General features: G+C 54.4%; 1 protein-coding gene and 1 non-coding gene across 3 annotated transcripts in view; one reads left to right on the forward strand and one right to left on the reverse strand.

Moving 5' to 3' along the window:
• The window catches only part of POC1A (POC1 centriolar protein A), a 74,303-nt gene that overhangs the window by 47,551 nt on the left and 4,331 nt on the right, over nucleotides 1-22,421 (forward strand). For both annotated transcript variants that reach the window (XM_061128454.1, XM_061128453.1), the window contains exon 10: nucleotides 7,761-7,904. In XM_061128454.1, the coding sequence (XP_060984437.1) occupies nucleotides 7,761-7,904 (144 nt within the window). The remainder of the gene's footprint in view (nucleotides 1-7,760; nucleotides 7,905-22,421) is intronic.
• Nucleotides 1,012-1,083, reverse strand: TRNAG-CCC (transfer RNA glycine (anticodon CCC)). The gene has a single exon. It is a non-coding gene; the product is annotated as a tRNA-Gly (tRNA).

Here is a 22,421-nt window from a genome sequence, read left to right on the forward strand (position 1 = left end):
GTCACTCCCATCTCCCCTCTCTAGTCAGACCCAAGCCTTGGGCAGTAGTTTCTGGATACTTTGGTCTATTACAGAGTTTCTGTTTCTGGAGCAGCCTGGGCAGAGGACAAGGTCCAGTGTTAGAGATTAAAAGAAAAGGAGAAATTTCAGTCTTGAGCAAGTGTTAATAATTAACCACCCCACCCAACCAGAGGGGGGCATTCTGTCAAGTCAGCTTGTGACATCTTTGTGGTAAAACTTCAGCCACCTGGCTTCCAGCCAGCTGTATGCAGACCTCACTCGCTCGTGACTGGCAAGCTGTGTATGGACCCCTGAGCAGCTGAGGACAAAGTTCCATAGACTGGGTAGCTGCTGCTTAGGAAGCCCTGCCTGGGACATCTGCTAACAACCAAGGAGTCACTGAAATGTGACTCTTACCCTCTGCATTTGGAAACCATCACTCACAGGCCTCACCTGTGGTCTTCAGCCTTAGGTTTCACCCGTTGTTAATGTCCCCTGGCCAGGCCATGATTGTCACCTTGAGAGCAGAGTGGCAGTGAGGGGCAGTGTCAAGTGCAGGTTCATGTGATGGGCTGGTTGGGGTCCTAAGGGCATTTCAGTTGTAACTGCATCTTTTTTAGGTCAGACTTATTAATACACAAATAGTAACATTCACCATTTTTAAAAGTGAACCGTTCTGTGAGTTTCAATAGTTATGTAATCACTACCATGGTCAAGTTATAGAATATTTCTTTCGTCTCCCAAATTTCCTTGTGCTTCTTTGTAGTCAATCCTGTCTGTCCACCTCCAGCCCCAGGCAACTGCTAATCTGCTTTCTGCATTTTTCAGAATTTGATATAAATGAAATCGTACAGTTATATACTCCTTTTAGTCTGGTTTCTTTCAATCTAATTATTTTGACAGTCACCCACATTGTTACATTTATCAATAGTCATTTCTTCTTCTTTTATTTTTTTTTAGTATTTATTTATTTGGCTGCACTGGGTCTTAGTTATGGCATATGGGATCTAGTTTCCTGACCAGGAATTGAACCTGGGCCCCTGCATTGGGAGCACAGAGTCTTAACCATTGGACCACCAGGGAAGTCTCTTCCTTGCCATTTTCAGTGTCTCATACTTTTTTATTGAATGCCAGTCAACATGTTGAGGATGGCAGAGGCTGAGGTAAATAGTCTTACCAGGAGTTGAGCTTAGTTTAGCATTACCCTGCACTTAGGGTGAGGTCTGGGTGTTGGAGGATTTTTCTCAATGTTCCTGCTCCACCCCCAGCTTTCAGTCTAGCCTGGGGCCCTGCCCCTCAGAAAGTGTCTATGTCCATGGTCTTGTCCCTCCCCTGGCAGTAGGCTGTTACTGCTTATTACCTGTTGCTCGCTAGCTTTGTTGGAGGTATTCTGTGTGTCCTGGGCCAGCTTCAGGCTTAGGCTCTGTGTCCCTGGGTCTCAGGAGTAGGGCATTCTCAGTAGTGCTGCCCCTCCCTCAGCCTTTGAAGATCTGAGTGATCTCTCAGGATGGTTTCCTACCTTTCCCACAGGAATAAAGGGTTTCATCTCTTTTGCTCTTCTCATAGCTTAAGAATTGTGTTCCACAAGTGACAAAGATTTTGGTGGGGCTTTGTGCCTTTTCCGTAATTACTCCCCTCCTCCAGGCCTGCACCCTCAAGGATGGTCTTCTTCCATCCCTGCACGCCACCCTCCCCACCCCATCTTTCTAATGAATGCCCCGTGGAGGTCTGTGGAGAAGACCTTTCAGTTCAATTAGTCAGTTCAGTCACTCAGTTGTATCTGACTCTTTGCAACCTCATGGATTGCATCAGGCCAGGCTTCCCTGTCCATTACCAACTCCCAGCGCTTGTTCAGACTCATGTCCATCAAGTTGGTGATGGCATCCAACCTTCTCATCCTCTGTCATCCCCTTCTCTTGCCTTCAGTCTTTCCCAGCATCAGGGTCTTTTCCATTGAGTCAGTTCTTTGCATCAGGTGGCCAAAGTATTGGAGCTTCAGCTTCAGCATCAGTCCTTCCAATGAACATTCAGGACCGATTTCCTTTAGGATGGACTGGTTTGATTTCCTTGCAGTCCAAGGGACTCTCAAGAGTCTTCTCCAACACCGCATTTCAAAAGCATCAGTTCTCCTGCGCTCAGCTTTCTTTATAGTCCAATTCTCACATCCATACATGACTACTGGAAAAACCATAGCTTTGACCAGACAGACCTTTGTTGGCAAAGTAATATCTCTGCTTTTTAACATGCTGTCTGGGTTGGTGATAGCTTTTCTTCCAAGGAGCAAGCATCTTTCAATTTCATGGCTGCAATCACCATCTGCAGTGATTTTGGAGCCCAAGAAAATTAAATCTCTTACTGTTTCCATTGTTTCCCCATCTATTTGCCACAAAGTGATGGGACCAGATGCTATGATCATAGTCTTCTGAATGTTGAGTTTTAAGCCAGCTTTTTTAGTCTCCTCTTTGACTTTCATCAAGAGGCTCTTTAGTTCCTCTTCACTTTTTGTCGTTTGCATATCTGAGGTTCTTGATATTTCTTCCAGCAATCTTGATTCCAGCTTGTGCTTCATCCAGCCTGGCATTTTGCATAATGTACACTGCATATAAGTTAAATAAACAGGGTGACAATATACAGCCTTAATGTACTCCTTTACCATTTTGGAAGACCCTTTGAGCAGGTTAGCAACCTGCTAACCCTTGTTAGCTAACCTTGTTAGCTAATCCTAACCCTAACTCTAACCCTAATTTTTAACCTACTCCCCTTGTTCCTGTGGGTTCTTCGCTCTCACCCTGGCCTCACTCAGCCTTGCAGCTTGTTAACATGGAAACCTAGTTCTTCTCACCACTTGTATGGCAATTGGTGTCCTGCTTTCCCAGGCTTTGCTGGAGGTGAGCCGATGCTCATTTCCTGTTTTCCTTGGAAGAGTCTGCCTTTCCTTACATTCCAGGCTAGTTGTTTGCTCTGTGATCTCAACACTCTGATTGAAGATAAGTTAACTGTCAGTCATGAAAGTTGGACCGTAAAGAAAGCTGAGTGCCATAGAATTGATGCTTTTGAACTGTGGTATTGGAGAAGACTCTTGAGAGTCCCTTGGACTGCAAAGAGATCAAACCAGTCCATCCTAAAGGAAATCAGTCCTGAATATTCAATGGAAGGACTGATGCTGAAGCTGAAACTCCAATACTTTGGCCACCTGATGCAAAGCACTGACTCACTGGAGAAGACCCTGATTCTGGGAAAGATTGAAGGCAGGAGAAGAAGGGGACGATGGAGGATGAGATGGTTGGACGGCATCACTGGCTCAATGGAGATGAGTTTGAGAAAGCTTCAGGAGTTGGTGATGGATAGGGAGACCTGGCATGCTACAGTCCATGGGGTCGCAAAGAGTCAGACACGACTGAGTGACTGAACTGAACTGTCAGTCGTGTCCAACTCTTTGTGACCCCATGGACTCTAGCCCACCAGGCTCTTCTGTCCTTGGAATTGTCCAGGCAAGGATACTGGAGTGGGTTGCCATTCCCTTCTCCAGGGATAAGTTAAGATCCTTTTAGATTGTTTGTCTTTTTCTTGTTAGGATGGGATCATCTTGGGTGGGAGCTTGTCATCCATGTCCGCCCCTGGATGATGAAAAAGTGAGACCAGAGTAGTCAATCCAGAGAACAGTCAAGTTACCCCAGATGGCTTGACTTCTTGTCCAGGAAGGACCTGCAGGCCCTGCTCTTCCTTTGTTTTATAATGAAGATATATGGGTTGGTTACCCGTGTATTTGAGTGGCTGAGAGCAACCACAGACATTATGCAGTTCCTACTGTGTGCAGTGCTGAGCTTCTGGTGGCAGCAACAGAAACTGAGGCAAGCAGGTTAGCTTACTGTGAGAGCCCAGGGTCCTGCACCAGGGTGAGATTTCCACAAAGTTAGATTGATTCATACATTTGAGGATGAGATGGTTAAATAGCATCATTGATTCCATGGATATGAGTTTGTGCAAACTCTGGGAAATAGTGGAGTACAGGGAATTCTGACGTGTTGCAGTCCATGGGGTCACAGAGAGTTGGACACGACTTGGCCACTGGACAACAGCATAATTCTGAGTTTCACCTTTTTTTTCCCTTGTAATGTTAAGATGTTTTTATTTGGTAAGAATGCAAGTTGCTGACTTGGTGCAGCTCCCTACATATGTATGTGTGGGACTAATGCTGTTACAGTTTTACTTGTGATAGACCTAGCTGAGGACCGCCAGGCAGGGCCCCTGGTATCCTTTGATGTTGAACAGACAACCCTTTAAACACTGCTCTTGATGTCCCATCACTGTCATTACCCACAGCCTGTCACGTGCGCCTCTTCCAACTCTTGCCCGTCATCTTCTTATCTCTGTTTTGTCACTTACTTGCCAAGCTCTTGGGGAATGCCACATCTGCAAAGTGCTCGAGTGCAGGTGAGCAGCTCTCTGGGGCTGAACTGCTGGCCCTTTGCCTTACGGGGAGGTGTCATTCCACAGGAATGTCATCACGGTGGGCTTGGCTCTTTGAGGTGTCGTCGAGTGTGTGTGGAGGGCCTGCCGGCTCCGTGTTCAGCTCTGCCATGCAAGCATTCCAGGGCAGGTGGGGCTGGGGAATGACGCAAAAAATATTAGAGCCGGGAGCTGGGAGCCTCCATGAGGACGGAAGAGGCGCTGGGCATGTGGCAGCAAATCCACAGGCGATGTCCCCTGTCAGAGGCTGCTTCCTGTCAGGAACTGCCTGTACTTTGAGTTCAGATCCCAGCTGTCATTTCCTGTATTAGAATAAGTTATTTAACCTCCCTGATTCTGCTTCCTCATCTGAAAATTAAGGCCAGTGATGCCTGCTGTGAAGGGTCATTGTAGGGATTAAATTAAGTGACATCTAAAATGCTGGCACATAGGTGACAAGTAAACCACAGTGGTGTCCGTCTTTATGTGCTGGACTGGCAGTGTGTTAAGTGCTGTAATGTCTGTAGTCCTGGTGAAAGTAAAAGCAAGAGCAAATGGCGTGGCTGGAGGAATAGCCCAGGGCAGGCAGAACCCTGGACTTGTGAGCAAGGCTGGAGGCTGGGTACCTTCTGACAGTTATTTCCTGTCTGAGCTCCGGTTCCTGTAGCCTGTCTTCCCAAAGCCGCCACCCTGTTTGGGGCATGTGGCTGCTGTCCTCAGTCTTCCTTTGGAGTTGGCTCAGCTTGGGCTAAGAAGGAGGGTTCCTGTTGCTGAAGTCAGTAGTGCTCATCCCCACCCCTGCCTCCAGAGGCTTGGCTTGGCACTGTCTGTCTCCAAGCCATTTTGCAGAAACACTCAGAATTTCCATCCCGTCCTTCCCAGGCAGCAGGCAGCGCCCGACTGGTCACTCCTTGAGGATGCTGGTCATCAGGACAGAGGGCTGCCAGGTTCCCATCCTCCCTCTGGTGGCCTTTCCTGAGGGAGCCAGGGGGACTCAGTGTCAGGAGGAAGGGGAGGGGGTTCTTTGGAAGTAGTGGGTGTAGGCTCCTCCAGAAAGCCTTGTGGGTGCTTCATAGATAAGCGTTTCTCACAGTCCAGCCCTTGGAAGTACAGGCCCAGTTGTCACTCCCATTTTACAGATGAGGAAGTGGAGGCCCAGAGGGACTAAAACTCTTGCCTAGGGCCACCTAGCCTGTCGAGGTAGAGCTCAGATATTGGCCAGGGGCTGTCTGAGTCCCTGCTCTTCCCCACTCTGCTCTGTCTCCCAACAGAACTGCCTGGGTCTGGGGGCCACAGTGTTGAAGGCCAGTCAAGGCTTCTGAAACATTTCCCTTTGGGATGGGCTTTGAGAGCTGAAGTGTAACAACTCCTAGAGGACTGGAAGACCCCCAGGCCCCATGGGCCAAGGTCTTAACCATGGCCACAGCAGACAGCAGGCCTGTGGATGTGGAACTGCCCTTGTTTTCAATTATGCTCCTCAGGTTTGTGTCTCACATTCAAGTTCTCTGTAAGCACTGGGGCCTGCATTTTTCCAAGTTCAAATTGACGTGCACTTGAGAGTTTGTTAGCTATGAGATTAGAACACTTTCCTAATAAAGGAAAATATGCAGGTAGAGGCCATGTGCTGAGCTGCCCTTCTTTGCTGGTTGGTACTTGTCTTCTGGGCGGATTTTTTTCAAGGATGCTGAGGCCTGCCCAGGGGAGCATGCCCAGGGCAGAGCCACTGGATTTGTCCCGGAGATGGGCCAACTCAGATGAGATGCCAGCTGGCTGCTGATCCTAGGTGAGCCGCAGTCGTAGCTGGTGTTCTGCCGTGGCTGGGGCTTTGAAGGATGAGGGAGTGCTGGCTTGAGTGCCCTGCGCTCTGTTGTGTTTGGGGAGTTGACAGGCTTTGAGCCCAATGATGTGTCCTGGGTTTAGAGGGGAAAGGAGTGATGAGTGCAGGCAGGAGACAGGGAGAGAGAGACACGGACATGTGGGCGGGAGGCGGGCAGTCTGGCTTTGACTCTTTCCGCTCATGTGTCCTGTCTTTGGAGATGAGTGGCGGGAGGAACAGGATCGGGGTAGGGCAGGTCCAGGTGTGCAGGAGCACAGAGGAGCTTCTGATTGGGCGTGAGGGGTTGCCGGGTGAATGGATAAGGATGCTTGGAGCAGGGGAAAGGAAGGACGGATGAGGGGACCCTGGGAGCCAGACACAGGGCAGAGGTGGGAGCAGCGCTGGGGAGGGAGGCAGGCTAGAGCAGGGTCCCCTGTCAAGGGGCTTGAATTTTCTCTCAGAGCCTATGGAGAGCCCCGGAGGACTGGCAAAAGCCAAAGAACAACGTGTAACATTTTGAATGTCTGTCAGTCAGATTGTAGTTGAAAACATTGAGTCCCAAGGGTGGCTGCATCTATGGGTTACTGGGGTTTGGGGCTGCCCTCAAAACTGAACTGAGGAGTGTCAGCCTTGCTGAATATGTCATTCCCACAAGGAACAAGCCCACAGAGGAATTGTATCTTCCTGAGACATCTGGCCGTGCTGTCTTTGGGAACCAGGTGGTTCCCGGCATCCTGCTCTGGCTGCACACGTGCACGATGCTTCTAGGGTCTGGAAAAGCCTTTGTGTGCAGAGCAGTGCCTGACTTTGGGGAGACACGCATTGGACTGGATTAGCCCATTTAGGAAATCACTTGTCCAGTGGCGGCGGTGGCAGGGGAGGATGGCTTCTGCATTTGGGGACTGAGGATCTTAGACAGGAGCACCGAGTCCTTCAGGTTCCCGGAGTCTTCTCTGAAGCAGCATGGGGCACCTGTCCTGTGGATGCTGACTCCGCCAGCCATTGGACCAGCACTTTCACATAGAATCTGTCTGCCCTGGGGATCTGCGCCAGGGCAGGGCCGGACCCTTCCCTTAGTTCTGGGCCATCCCACCCCTAGGGTGGGGAGTGGGTGTTGGGCTAACTAGGAGGAAGGGTGACTTCAGGGGCCAGCATAGACTTCAGGGGCCCTGGACTCTGAGAGGCCTCACACTGGAGGTTGCAGGTCTTGTGAAGAGCTGGCAGCCCCTGGCCTCTCTTGAGGACCTCCAAGAGCCCAGCCTGACATCCCTCCCGGGGCCCTGCAGCCTGGACTGCGATTGCTTTGATTCCACTCCTCGCTCTCAGTCTCTGCTCGGAAAGGAGGGCCCAGAGGTGGAGTCCCGCCTTTGCTCACCAACATTTGGAACTCGTCTTCTCAAGTTTGCTGATGGTTTTCCCCTTGATCCTTTGAGGGGCTCTTTTCTTCAGTGTTTCCTCAAGACTAAAGGGCTCCCTTTCCTTCTATCATTTTCAGCCAGAAGTGGATCCCCTCGTCCCGCCCGGCAGGGGCAGGAGTCAGGAGTCGATGCAGAGCCAATCCCAGGAGCCCGTGAGCATGCCCCAGTCGCTGACCAGCACACTGGAGCACATCGTGGGCCAGTTGGACGTCCTCACCCAGGTAGGCTGTGACATAGACTCCCCCCATCATCTGCACTTGGCCTGGCCATTTGGACCATTTGAAATTGGCCTACTGGTCCTGAGTTTTTAAAAAACATACTTATAGTGTACTTATTTTTCAGCCCAAATAAATGAAATGGCAGTGCCTGCCCTGGGATCCTGTCTCTCAGAGCCATTCAATCCCTGGTCAAGCCACTGGACCCCAAAATCACCAACACTGAATCCTGCCAGGGATGCCCACCCAGTGTTAGCTTGGGCCACAACAGAGCTTTGAAAGAAACACTGTCCCTTCATTTGACTCTTCACTGTGGGCGGGGGGCAGTCCAGGGACGTGCCAGGAACTGTGCACAGAGCGTCAAGGCACCGAGTGCCCAGCCAGGCTCTGGGTTTGAGGTGGCACTGCTCCTTACCCTCTGAGCAACCTTGGAGATGCCCCTGTGGCTCTCCAAGCCCTGGTGTGCTTATCTGTTGCGAGCCTGCCATATTTTGTTTGTTTGCTGCAACGGGTGTTAGTTGCAGCATGCGGGATCTTTAGTTGTGGCATGTGGGATCTAGTTCCCTGACCAGGAATCGAACGCAAGTCCCCTGCATTGGGAAGCACAGCGTATTAGCCACTGGACCACCAGGGAAGTCGTGAGCCTGCCATATTTATGGTCAGAATTAAAGGAGATGAGTCTGCAAGCATTGTTTGGTCTGTGCCTACCCCTGGGTAGCTGCTCAATAAATGTTAGCTGCGGCGCTGATCACCCTCATCCGTGAAATCCATGTGGCCCCACCTCCACCAGGCGCGTAAATGCACCTGGCTGCTCATGGACAGTGGTCTGTTAGGTGCAGAGATTTCAGTGAAGCAGAATGCCCTGACGAGAGGTGGCGGCCAGCACCGTGGGCATGCCTGGAGGGTCTCTCGTCCTGGGGTAGAGGAGCAGCTCTGCACAGGGAGCAGCAGCATGCCTGCAGGTCTGGGCCGGGGGTTGGGGGTGGGGGTGGGGACCACAAGCACATCCAAGCAGTGAGCAGAGTCCAGCACAGCCAGCATGAGGCATATAGGTGGGGGCGGCGACTGGACGACTGCAGGATTTAAAGGTCCTCAGGCTCCTGCCCGCCTTGGCTTTGGGTGCAGACCACTCTCCTGTGCCAGCTCACGGTAGAAGGAGGGCACAGGAAGGAGGCAGTGTCCCCTTGAGTCTCTGATGGAGGTGGGGGTGAAGTGGCATGGCGTCTCTTCTGTACCGCTGGCTCTGGGCTAAGTTCGAAGAACCCCTCCACACGGCGTCACATGGTCCATGTGTCACAGCATCCCAGCTAGTACTGCACGCCTTGGACCCACTGCTGGATGGACATTTGAGGGGAAAGGTCAGGCATCGGTGACTGGGGGGGATGGTGAGACTGTGTGCACATCACACCGACATCCCTGAGCGCCCTGAGCCCTGGAAGAGAAGGCCTGTACTGAGAGGGGGAGAAGCAAAGACTTAGAAAACACCCCCCACCTCAGAGCCGTCAGAAAGCGCCCAGCCTGCCTCGTGTTCTTCACAGCCTCATCAAGTGAGAGATCAGGGGAGGTGGAATGAATTAGAACTTTATAGGATAAAATTGGAAATCAAGTCTGAGAGGGTGGTTAAAAATAGCCTCATTGCATCCAGAGGAGTATGACACTAAAAACATTTCCTTTCACTGTGTTTTAAAGGCGTACACGGAAGGTTCTGTTATGTGTTAGCAGTCAGGAGTCTGATAGTAACTTCGTAAGAAACTGGCATCTCAGGGAAGAAGTGAGCCTCTCTGCCTTGGCCTGTGGCCGGGCTCACACCTTTCAGCCCCTTTGCAAGTCCAGACGGCGCTGCACGCCTGACCAAAGGCCAAGCCCATCAGCCAGTCACCCACTGTGCTGGACAGTGTGCGTTCCTGGAAGCTAGAGTGTGGCTTGTTTCTGACAGACTCAACTTGGGTTCCAAGGTGAAGTCCCTATCGAGGTCTAAGAGCGCAACCTGTTTTCGAAATGGTGTGTGTTGGGGAGTGTCTGCACTAAATTGCGTGCCACCTCGGGCTTGGTTGTTGGTTGTGTTCCACGCCCACGTCCTCTCCTGGAGTTGGGGCTCTCACTGAAGTGTTCAGCCCCAGCCAGAGCTGTCCCATTCAGGTTGGAGGGTCCCTGGCCCCTTCTTGAGGACCAGCCTGCCGGACTGTCCTTTCTGGAGGCTCCCCTCAGGTGTAGAGCTGGATGACCACTGCCATCCTTGTTCCTGTGTGGGTATCTCAGCTGGGCTCTGCACCTCCTGTGGGTACTGACCTCAGACGCTGCCCCCTTGGCAGTGCTCCTTACCATCTGACGCACGCCTATGCTGTGCAGGAGCCGAGGGTGTCTCGGCCACCCCGACACTGACTCCTGCTTAGTTCAAAGTCCCCTCTCCCTTACATCACTGCCTCTCCCGTCCCCCACAGGCTAGCCTACTTCTGAGCAGTCTCTGAGAGGGACACGGGCTTCTGTCCTGCTGAACATCCTTCAGGGAGGAAGCCTGGGGCTGCAGTGGGCAGTGGCCGGGATGTTTAGTGGAGTCACAGAGTCCCAGGTGACAGCCAGCACCCCGCTGTGGAGGTTCATGGTCCTCAGAGCCTGCCTTCCTGCTGGTTCGACCCACTGAGTTTATCTGCAGACCAAACCTGACCTTCCTGAAAGTTACGGTTGGACACTCTGGCTTAGTGCTCTGTGGTCACAGCCCAGTGGCCCAACCTCTGAGGCCACTAGCCAGAAAACACACCCCCTTGCCCTGGCCCTTCTTTGTGTTGGAGAGACCCCCCTTTGCCCCTGCGGAGTTGCTGTTTGGGGTTTCACTGCCACTGAGCTCCTCAGGGCCTTGATCCCACCTGGCCACCTTACACATCCCTGTTGCCTGTGGGGAGCCGTGGTCTGCCCTTGGGTGTCACGGCTGCTCTGCTCAGCTCAGTGAGCCACTGCCCATTAGCCTGGGTGTACTGCTCTCCTGGGCTTGGGAGCCAGCGCCATCGCTCATCACCTGGGTAACTTTGGGCAGGGGACGGGGCTTCCCAGAGCCTCAGCCTTCTCGCATGTGAAGTGGGGACAGCCCAGCCTGCTCGTGTCCTCTGAGCGCAGTGGGGAAGCTCCAGGTTACCTGGGTGCTAGACTGGCGCTGACTGTGAAGCAGGACATGAGGGAGACATTCTCGGGATCCGAGTGGGAACGCACTGGTGTGGTCAGGTGACAGGAATGGACATGGCGCAGGCCTCTGTGACCGCTGGAGTCCCAGGGATGCTTCTGAGCTGCCAGGAGGCTCTAGTGGTCTGACTAGCCATTAGGATGGGAGGGAGATAAAGAGGAGGTGTTGCCCCCGGTCCAGGAAGTGGCAAGAGGGACCGGGGGGCCTGGAGACTATTGAAAATCGGGTGGCTCGGGGTGAGGGGGTTGGCACTAGATGGGAGCGTTGAACCCAGATCCAGGCATCTGGGCCAAGACTGAAGCTCTGCAAAGATGTATATACATCTTGTGATAGCTATTCTTTGAACTGAATCATTGTAATGGTTGTTGCGGAAAATATATTCCCTAACAATGAGATTTAGGTTTTTCTTTGGGAAACTTCTTGTTTTTCAAAACCCCTCATGGGAATTCTCAAGAGCAGCTAGGGCAGAGATCATGGATGTGGGTGTTGTGTACCGTGTGCCCTCCCCCGCCTCCCGGGAGCCTATCCTGCCCCCCAACTCCCATTCTGTCCTGCGGCCGCCCTGTCACTGTCCTGCTGGGCCTGCCCCAGTTGTCTCTTCCTGAGATAGATGGCCTGACTGCAGAGGCCTGCATGGGGCCAGAGCAAAGCTCCAACCAGGAGTCAGAAGCCCCAGATGCTTTGGCACAGCCTGCCTCTCTTTCCATCTGTGTGGACTTGGGGAAGCTGTGGTTTCCTCCTCCATGGAGGGGAGACATTAGACCCTGCCCATCTATCTGTCCCGGAGGTGGGCAGCAGGGGCCGGCATCTCAGGTGGGGCCTGAGACTACTCTTACGGCCTTCTTTCCGTGAGTCACCGCTCCCTGCTGCCCCTGGCCGGGCTGCTCCCCTTGTGGCTACTCCGAGAGGAAGGGCTCCAGGTGGACCCCTGCCAGGCCTGCCTGCTTGGTGACAGGCATTCAGTGAGTGTCTGGACAGAGGCCTTTGTGTTCTTGTGGGGGTGCTGCCAAATGATTTCAGGGTCCCTTTCCCAGGTGCTGGGAAACTAACCAGTGAGCAGGGAGAGGCTGTTTTCACAGCCAGCGTCCTCACCTCCCACCCTGGCACCCTTTGCTTCCTTTTCGGACTCCTGAGTGACAGAGGGTGGGTGGTGTCTGGAAGCTGCGGAGGCCCTGCATCTTCCTCAGGGGCGAGGCCCGAGGTGCGCCCGTGTGGACAGGACCTGGGAGCGGGGGAGGCTGCAGTGAGGGGCCTGGGCCCGGCAGGCGACCAGTGATTTTGCCTCAGAAACTCACAGCAAAGTTATTTTTGACTCTGGTTTCATGTCTTGCTGCTTTTTAAAAATACCAAGCCATGAAATTCCTGTTCCAACTGTGTTTTTTCATGGCAGCCGTGCTCAAGACTGTGATGTCAGACATTCAGGTTCCTGTGAGTCACGGGGGCCGCTGGGCTCCAGGACTGGAACCCAAGCCATGGGAAGCAGGCAGGGGCGGGCCACCCAGCCCTGCTGGTTAGAAGGTCCAGTTTGTTGTGACTCTGATGACCTAACTCAACAAGGATAAGGATTTTGGCCTGTTTGCCTTGGGGAATTGGATACAGTGACACGTTGCTTTGAGCCCCCCTGCCCGCCATGGTCCCTGCAATTTCCTTTCTGATGGGCTGCTCAGGTGAGGTGTCTAGTTCTACCCTGATGGGAAGGTGTGGGACTTCTGGGCCCACCTGCCATGGACTGAGTTGCCTGACCACTCTGAGGGGCTCTCAGAGTCCCTCTTTCCTGGACAGACCAGCTGCTGTTTGTGGAAACAGACTCCAGATTTTAAAGCAGTTTCTCCATTTTCTCTGGGGGCGGGTCCTCCCAGGTATGTCCAGATGGAATTCGTTGGGAAGGTGTACAGAGAAAGTGCCCAGTGACCCCTGTTTGTGGGTTGTGTGCACGCTCCCCCCGACCCCGTACTCCATGGTAGGTGCACACACAGGTGGGGCCACAGGGGATACTGTTGCTGGTTTCTGCAAGAGCGGGCCCTCTCTCAGGTGCATGTCTCCACCTTGCCTCGACTGTGTACAGTCCTGAGTGGGTTTACCAGCCTCTTCATGGATATTTAAGGGCTGCCCTTGGGCCACGGTTGAGTTCAGGATAGCCAGGGCTCCTGCCTCTTGAGGTTGGGAGACAAGAGACTTGTTTTTCCTGTTAAGAGGCTCCTTCCTGGGGACAAGGGACTGAAGATACTCTGGTCTGTTGGATACTTTGGGTCCCCCTCCAGACGGTTGCAGAGCAGCTGGCCCTGGCCTTCCCCCAGCCCTGTTGCTCGTTCTAGCAGTTTGTCCACAGGCTTCTCTGGCTTTGCAAATGCAGAGGCCTGGGGAGTACTGAGTCAGGGCCAGCACTGCTGGCAGCACTCAGAGACAGGCCATGAGGGGGGCTGGATGGCAGCTCTGTGTTCTGTCCTGTCTGTGGTTGTGGCAGAAGCACCCCCTCCCCAAAAAAGCTGCAGATGGAATGCCCCCACCCACCACATGGGTTTGGGAAGGCTGCGGTTACCTCTGGACCTGGGAGTGTTCACGGTCATATGAGATTTCTCCTGGGAGGCCCAGAGCGGGCTTGGAGCTGGCGGCGGGGCGGGTGGGGGGCGGGTGGGGTTGGGCCGCAGGAGCTGGAGCACTAGTCTTGAGCAGGGACCTCTCGTTCAGCCTGGCTCTGGATAGTTCTCAGAGGATGGAGGAAGGGGACTCAAGCGATTTGCTCTGGGGACCCAAGGGCCCTCCCTAGAAGAGTCAAGCACAGGCCACAAGAAGGGGCCCATGAGTCTTCCGGTTGTGACAGGCAGCCCCAAATGGGCCTAAGCAGCTCTGAGATTAACCAAGCCCTAGCTGACTGCTTGGCCCCTTGGTGCCCTCATGAATGAAGCACCATGGGAGCTGGGAGGGGTTGCTGTCAGGTCTGCCTTTGTCTCTGCCTCCCTGCAGAGGGCCCTGTGGGCCTGCACTGTTGGTACAGACCCTTATTCTCCCCATGGTAGCTATGGCTGGGTGGAGGAGAAAAAGCAGAAAGGAGCTTTCAACTGAGCAGAGCATGGCATTTGGGGGAAATGGTTGTGTGCCCCTGTTCTGAACAGGACCTAGCTGGTGGCTTTAGAAAACTGGCCAAGATGAGAGGCTGGGTCTCCCAGCATGGGCAGTGGGCACTCGGCAGAGCAGGGGGAGCCTGTGAATCCTGCATCCCTGCACCTGTTGGATGAGGGCCACAGCCTGACTTGCCAGGCTGTACTGAGGTTTTCAGACCTCCAGCAAGCTATCAAGCAGTCTCTCTGACTTGTGACAATTGTGTTTTATTGGGTCTTAGCTAATCAACTATTGTATATGGACTGCTAAAAATCTGAGTATCTGAAGAAATGGGATACTGAAGGTGGCCAAGGTTCATGCCCTATTTGGACTCACCCTGGAGCCAAAGCACAACAGAGCCTATGCCTGTGCAGTGACTGGCATCCTGCACCTTGGGGGCGTGTCCCTCCCAGAACCTAGGCGTCCTAGGTGGCCTCTTCATGGCTGGCAGAGGCCAGGGTTGGCAGGGAGTGTATGGCTCAGGTCTTTCTCCTGGTGGAGGTTGCACCTCATGGTCCCGGGAGCATCCAGTTTTATGGATGGTGGTGAGTGGACCTGCTTTTTACAGCCTCTTCTTTGGGGGTAAGTAGTAATATGGAAAAGCCTGTATTTATTTAAAAGGAATTGCTATAAGGTCACAAGGAAGGTAAATTAGCCAAGATTCTCTAATCCCATAGCTAATCCACCAATAGAAAATAGTGTTTTATGTACTTCCTGAAGAGAACTAGTCCTCATTAGAGGTGGGGGTGGGGGGATGCAGAAACACCAGAGAAATCCTATATCCCTGAGATAATGTGAAGCAGAAATGTGGACTGGAGGGCTCAAGGGACAAAAGCTCATTTTGTGATGTTGGCAGCAGGCTGCAGGATGATGAGGGGTGGTTAAAAAGACAGTTGCTGAGCCCAGACAGCTTGAGGGGAATGTCTTTAGATCTTGTTTTTCTGTACATCAGATGTGTGTGATTTGGACGAGTTAACCTATCAGACAGATATCAGCATGAGCAGGAATCTCCATTCCTTCCCCTTTAGAGTTCAGGCCTTGAAGCTTTCAGTTCCATCAGGTCGGGCGTGGGGGCAGCGGGGAGGGGAGGAACTGGGCTGCTTCCTGGATTTCTGTCCTGCTTCGCACACCCTCACTTCCTGCTGATGTCGAGGCTTCCTCCCTCCCCAGGCCAGCTGGCAGCAACCCCTCAGGCTCCAGCCTGTCTGCCCTCCTCTTCCTCCTCCACCGCTCCCTCAAAACTCCCCAGATCCAAACCAAGCTGGGGGAATGTCCTCAGCAGCCAGGCAGGCTCATCCTCAGGTGCCCCGGGACCTGGACCTGCCTTCTCTGCATCCTCACGGCATTCAGGGCCTGGCATGTGTCCATCCAGCAGTCAGTGTGCACCTATGACACGCCCAGGGCTGTGCCTGGGAGCAAGCAGAGACAGAAACCCTGTGCCTATGAGGCTGGCACTCTGATGGCCATCAGCTGGCTGCTTGTGAGCGGGTGTTCACACCTCTGACTCGAAGGCCCCTGGCCTACAGACCTTCAGGCGCCAGTCTCAGGCTGAGGCTGAGACGTAGACCTTTGGTGGTGGGAAGAGCCAGGCCCAGACCGGCAACCCTTCCCGAGGGAGATGGGCTAGCCCCTTCCGCCCCCACACACCTCTGACATGTAGTGGCCGGCTGGCCAGGGTACCATTGAGTCAGGGCCCCGCATGTGTACACACACACGTGTACCACCCGGAGAGCCGGAACTGGAGCTGCCAGGAGACGAGGCTGAGCCAGGCAGGCGCTGGACCCAGCAGCCCTGCATTGTTTTGATAGCTCACAAGACCCCACAGCAAAGAGATTCCCCTTTTATTGCATCTGTTTTAGATCTTTAGAATCTGAGTGAAGTCAAAAGCATGCTACAGGGGAGATTAATTCCACATTTTTCCATCTTTGCAGTGAAACCCAAGGAAAGTTAGACGTTCTGTGCAGCACAGTCGAGTCGGGGGCGCTAAGCCAATGGCTGCCCCTGGATGTTGCCCACACACGAGTGCCCCAGTGGCATGACTGGGTGACTGTGCCCTCTCTTTGAGACTCAGGGCACATGGGACCCTCCATTCCCCGCCCCCAGAAATCTGGTTCCTGTGTTGAGGGAAGGGGGCTGGGGTTCCCCAGCCCCTCTGGGGAGACTGCCTGGAGGAGCCAGAATCAACCACAAGCCTGGAAGTGATTAAAAGGAACTTTCCGTCACAGGAGAACTTTAAGAAGCAGCCAGACCACCACGTGCCCTGATGGCTCAGACCCTGCGAGGCCTGACCACAGGCTGTCTTTGGGGCCTCATTTGGGCCCCTCCCCCACAAGCCCAGCACTCAGCCAGGGCCCCTGTGAGCCAGGAGAGCCATGTTCCCACGGTGAAGCCCTGCCCAGAGCAAGTGCCATGTAAATGTTAGCTATGATAAAGTGTTAACGATGGCTCTACAAGACAAGGACTCTGAAGTCCAGATCGGATAACTTGCCAAGACCACTCAGCAAAGTAGTAAAAGTTCAGGTTTGAACGAAGGCAGCATAGCCCTGGTGCCGTGCTGTCCCTACCCAGGACAAAGGCGGAGGCCGGCGTTTTCTAAGGCCCACACCCGTGTCAGCACCATGACGTGCTGAGAGAGGAGGAGGGCAGGGACCTGCGCCGGGGTGGGGGCGAGGAGCACTTCTTAGGGGCGCGGGGCTGGAGCGGGGCTTTGAGCAGGCAGGGTGGGGCAGAGAGAACAGTAGTGAAGGGCAGCACCAGCCTTGAGTGCAGGCCCAGGAGCCTGGCCTTTCGTCCTGTGCTGTTGAACAGAAAAGGAATACTGCCAAAGTGGTATGGAGGGCAAGGGGGTGGGGTGTCTCCAGGAAGCCAAGGCGAAAGGATGAGGACTAAGAGGAGTGGTCATCCAGTCCTCCATCCATGCGGGGGCCCACAGCACTGACTGCACGATGGGGGTCCTGGGGTCGGGTGAGGAGGCTCTTTGGGCAGAGCCCCGACAGCACTGCTGCGCACAGCCCCACATGGCAGCAAAGGGGACACCCTGTATCAGCCCTTCCCACGGCCTCCCCCACCCGCTCAGCGCCCTGCTTGCTCACCCCATTGCCCCTGCCCTCCCCCGCCCTCTCCCAGGTGTCGCCTCTGCCCTGAACGTTTCCCTTCTCAACCTGACCACCTTCCCACGCTGTAGCAGATGTGTGCTTATGTGGCTCTCCTACCCCCAGCCCTTTGCTTTCTTCCCTTCTAGACTGTGAGACTCCCCATCTCCTGGTTTCCCGTGAGACTGCCTTCCCAGGGCAGTTTGAGCTCCCCTCGCCATGAGGCAGTGCACTAGAGGGGACAAGTGGCTGAATGTCAGCCCTGTTCTTCTGTCGTCTGTCTGGGCTCAGCCACAGCGTCCACCTCTGAGCCACGTGTCTCCCCTGCTCCAGGGAGACACAGGAGGGCCTTTCAACCACAGAAACCAATACCACTCTCCATAGGGGGCCCCAGGCACCCTGGGGCTCTGCTTAGAGCAGTGTGGACAGGGAAGCGCCGTGGCTGAGGGTTGAGGGCTGCAGGAAGAAGAGCTGTCCCCGAGCTGGATGGCAGCGGGGAGGATGGTGGGGAAGCCTGGAGTGAGTCACCTGTGCACAGGAAGCTTTGTAAGGAACTTGCCCAATAGCTGAGAAAAATGTAGAGAGAACAGCTGGCTGGTCATCCTCATCCTTTCCTCTCCTTCAAGGTGTTGTTCACTGTCAGTCGTGGCAGCTTTGCCAGCAGCCCACCCAGATAGGACTGGTACTGCAGCCCCTCAGTGCCTGGAAGCCCCTAGGAGCCAGCATCTCAGTTACCACCTGGGATGGGCTCCTGATGAGCGTGCGAGTGCAGGATGATGTCAGGAGGGCTCGTGGTGTCCTGAGGTCCCTCCTTTGCAGAAGTTAGGGTTCTAGTAGTTTTCCTGCTGCATTTGCACATGGGGAGTGTGCAAGAGGTCGTCAGTCAAGATGGTGGCAGTGGTGGCTCTGGACAGAGCAGCAGCTACTGGAAGGGACCTGGCTTGGAGGGTGCAGCTAGGTCTGTGATCTGAAGTGCCGGCTCACTCAGTCCCGCTTCACTACCTGTTGTGAAACTAAGACAGCCATGATGAGTTCCCGAGCTGAGCCTCTTCTCCCAGGGTCCCTTCTGGATCCAGCACTTGGTAAGTTGGCCACAGGAGCACCATTCTCCCTGGCTGCTCCAGCGAGGCAGTGCCGGGGAGTGAAGGCTCCCCGACTCCTGTCCCTTTTTGACTGCGGGCCCTGGGGGCCCTCCTCCACTCTCCTTGTGGCCTCTGCTCTTTTTTCCCTGTTCGGTAACTCCAAACCAACCACTCTGGCCTCCTGGCAGTGCCGAGAGAGTGCTGTGTTCTCTGCCTTGGGACCTTAGCCCCCATTGCACCTGGTGCTTGGCCTGTCTTGCGCTGTCTCCGCACAGAGGCCTTGGGGCCTCCTCTCAGGGTTGGCACTCTTCTTCCCATGTCTGCTGGCCCGGGCTGTGGCCCCAGAGCAGGTGAGCCAGGTCAGGGGCTGGACTCAGGCGGCGCTCAGTGCCTGTGGGCCAGGTCAACACATTTCTTCTTGCATTCTCCCTAAACACAAAGTGAAAAGAGAGATGGAAAAAGAGGCTTAAAAAGGAGCCAGAAATGAGAGATGGGGGAAAGAGCTGAGGAAAAGTGCAGGGCAAGCTCACGTGAGAGGAAACCAGGCCAAGGAGAAAGAGGAGGTTGACAGGGCTAAGGCTGCGCCATGGGGTTGTGGGGGCCTGGGAAATGGGCAGTCGATGGGAAGGGGCGGGGAGCGTGTGTGCCTGAAAGGGCTGCGCTGCTCCATGAGCCTGCGGGTAACTTGAACCTGTCCTGCTGTGTTCCACAGCTTCCCAAGGTGGGGGATTATTCTCCCGGGGAGCACTGGTTCTCACCTTCCCCATGTGATGCCCGCAGAACTCTCCCCTGGACCGGAGCAGAGCCCCTGGGAGTATGGCTGCCTGGCCCCTCGCGGGCAGAGGCCCCACATATCTGCTTTGACTTCTCCCAGCGTCGCAGATGTGCGAGGCCCTGTGGCAGGAGTGAGGGTTGAGGCTCCCCTTGGCCACCTTAGAGGCCGGAGGAGATACACACACCCAGGTTCTGTCCCCTCAGTTTGTGCCCTGAGGGGGCGCAGACACCTGGTGACTCAATGCCAGCAGAGAAAAGGCATCTGAGGCAGGAAGGTTTGGAACCGTGATGCTGTCAAAATGTCTCCCATATTGCGTTCCCTCCCACTTGGAGTTCAGGGCCCCGGGTGTCAGACTTAGCACCGAGGACTGGCATTTTGGTGCAACTCCTTCGGGCGTCACTATAATTCATAGGGGACTAAAAATAAAAGCCTGTGTCTTTAAAATTGGTTATTTTTACATCACACTCAGAAAGCCCTTCAGGGTGTTTCATAAAGCGTCTTACACTGTTGAACTGTGAGCGAGAGAAGCAGCTCGCCCTGTCAGTGTTGCCCCCATAGGAGACAGGTCACAATGTCTTTTCCCCGCTCGGCAGGAAAATCAGGATTCAAGAGATTCAGCGTTGCTGAGTCTCCCAGGGAATTTTCCTCAGAGAGTTCTGACCAGGTCATGACAGGAACCCCACCCATTGGCCCCAGCTGGCCTCTCCCATGCTCTTGTGTTTGGCCCCCAATGCCTCCAGCATCCTGCTTCCTGTGGGGCCCCTGGGTTGGGTGGCCCTTCACTCGGCACCCACTGAGGGCCCGGCTACTTCCCAGGGGTTGTCAGTGGCCTCACTGACATGGTCCTGAGCCTTGGTCAGAGCCCCCGCACGCCTGCACCAGAGTCTGCTCTCCAGGACCTCGGGGCTGTGGATTCAGCGCCCTCTTCCTCTCCCTGTCTCCCCCCAGCTCCCTCTGCCCCCATTAATGAGGATCATCTGAGAAATGCAAAATAACCCTGCTGCTGGCCCAGGCTTCTTCCACTACAGCCCCATGCCTGCCTGACCCTTTCAGAGGGGCCTCAGCCCGTGCCCATCCTCATCCTGTGTTCTTGTCTCTCTCTTTCCCTGTCTGACTCACCACCAGGTGCTGGTGGTTCATACCTCATGGCTCTGAGTCTGTCCACGTTCGTCCTTAGCCCACCCACCACCACCTCCAGACCAACCCGCCATCATACCCTCTCACCCTCTCTCGCTTTCATCGTACCTAATCACAGCCACTCCCAGACCATCCCCATGGAGCAGCCAGAGGGGCCTCACCTGGCCTCAGGCCCCCAGCCCCTTCCTGCCGCTCGGAGGCTAGAGCTGGGGCTGCCGGGTATGGCCTGCAGGGCCGACCCCATCTCCTGCCTCCTCCCAGGCACCTCTCCTGCCTCTTGCCTTCCCTCCCACCTCAGGGCCTTCCTGCCTCTCTCTCCTGGTGAACTCCCCCAGTCTTAGCCCTCTCACTTCCTAGGGCCACCTCCCCTGGCTCTGACCAGGCAGCACCCTGCAATCTCCCAGCACACACTGCAGTCCCCACAGCTGCTTAGCACCGGCCACCAGCTCTCTGCACATCCCGTGGGGCCAGCTGACCCTGTGTGCTCTGCGCCGTTGTCACCCTGGACCTGGCAGGGGCCAGCACAGGGTGGTGCCCCAGAGGATCTGAGTGAGTGAGGAGAGTGTCTCCAGCAAGGGTTGGAAAACTTTTTCTTAACAGTCAATATTCTAGCTCTGTGGACCATAGAGTTTGTCACAACTACTCAACCTGCCCTTGGAGCAGCCATGGACAAAAGTAAGCACGTGGGCCTGGCAGTAAAACCTTATTTATAAAAACAGGCAGCAGGCCAAGTGTGCCAGCCCTTGGTCCAGAGAAACAACAGAATTCATTCAACAGCAAACAGTGGTGTTTCTAAGGGAATGCTTTCCCTTAAGAGAAGGGCAGTGGCTTTCTGGAAATTGTTGGTAATAGCAGGAGAAGGTGTTTCTGAAACAAGCCCCCAGGTGATTCTCTGACAGGTGTGACTTTGAAAGTGAAACTTCTGGTTCCCCTATGGCTGTGACCCTGGGAGGCAGACGGTGTTGGGCAAAGAGTGACAGTGTCCAGGCATGGAGTCCGAATTCTGCTTCCTGTTGCTTTGATTCAGGGAGGACGGTGCCTCATTTAAAGTGGAGCCCAGTCTTGTGAGGGGTGGGGCGCCAGTGGTGACCTGGGCAAGTCCCACAACTTAGTTGGGGTCTGACTGCTTGTGTTGTAGGGAAAGCACCCCAGTGAGAGATAGCATCTAAAATGAGGGTGTTAGGGTCACTTGTCATTGCATACATATTAAAAGGTTTTTGTCACTATATCCCTATATTATTGCCTTTTCATCGGAGAAGGCAATGGCACCCCACTCCAGTACTCTTGCCTGGAAAATCCCATGGACAGAGGAGCCTAGTGGGCTGCAGTCCATGGGGTCGCTAAGAGTCGGACACGACTGAGCAGATTTCACTTTCACTTTTCCCTTTCATGCATTGGAGAAAGAAATGGCAACCCACTCCAGTGTTCTTGCCTGGAGAATCCCAGGGACGGGGGAGCCTGGTGGGCTGCCGTCTGTGGGGTCGCACAGAGTCAGGCACAACTGAAGTGACTTAGCAGCAGCAGCAGCATTGCCTTTTCATAGCTCAAAATTGTGACTTTCATGATAATTCCAAACCTAAATGTTTAGCTAGATAAGAGGCTGCTCCGTGGGCATGGGAGGTGTTTGAGGCCTGGGAACCGCCTCAGAGAGTGGCCAAATGATGTGAGGACACTGCTGGGTGACCGTCGGGGGTGTCCCTTCAAGCTGCTTCTACTCATTTAATCCAGAGCCACCAGACCAAGTGGCCTGGACAGAAGGTGGCTGCCACTGGGTGAGAAGAGAGATCCATGGCTGTGTCCTCAGGCAGCTTGAGCTTGGGCACAGGGCGGGGGACAATCAAGACTGCTGGGTCCCAGGCCCAGTAGTCCTCAGGCACTGCCGCAGTGAGCCGGGGCAGGAGGAGCAGGTGGGGCCTCTCAACACGGTGGATGGGGACAAAACAGATGTGCGCAGTTCCTGGCATGTCAGCCCTCACTGAGGCCAGGCCAGGCCACCAGCGTTCACAGTCCAGGTTTGTCATCTGTATGCTGTGTGACTTTCAGCTAATATCACTGTGCCTTGGTTCGTTGGCAAAAAATGGGATGATAAAGGCTCCCGCCCTGAGGGGTCATATTGGAGTGCTTGGAATATTGTGAGCACTCCATGTCAACTGCCAAGAACAG

This window comes from Dama dama, chromosome 24 (assembly GCF_033118175.1).
Source record: "Dama dama isolate Ldn47 chromosome 24, ASM3311817v1, whole genome shotgun sequence".
Taxonomy (NCBI): Eukaryota; Metazoa; Chordata; class Mammalia; order Artiodactyla; family Cervidae; genus Dama; species Dama dama.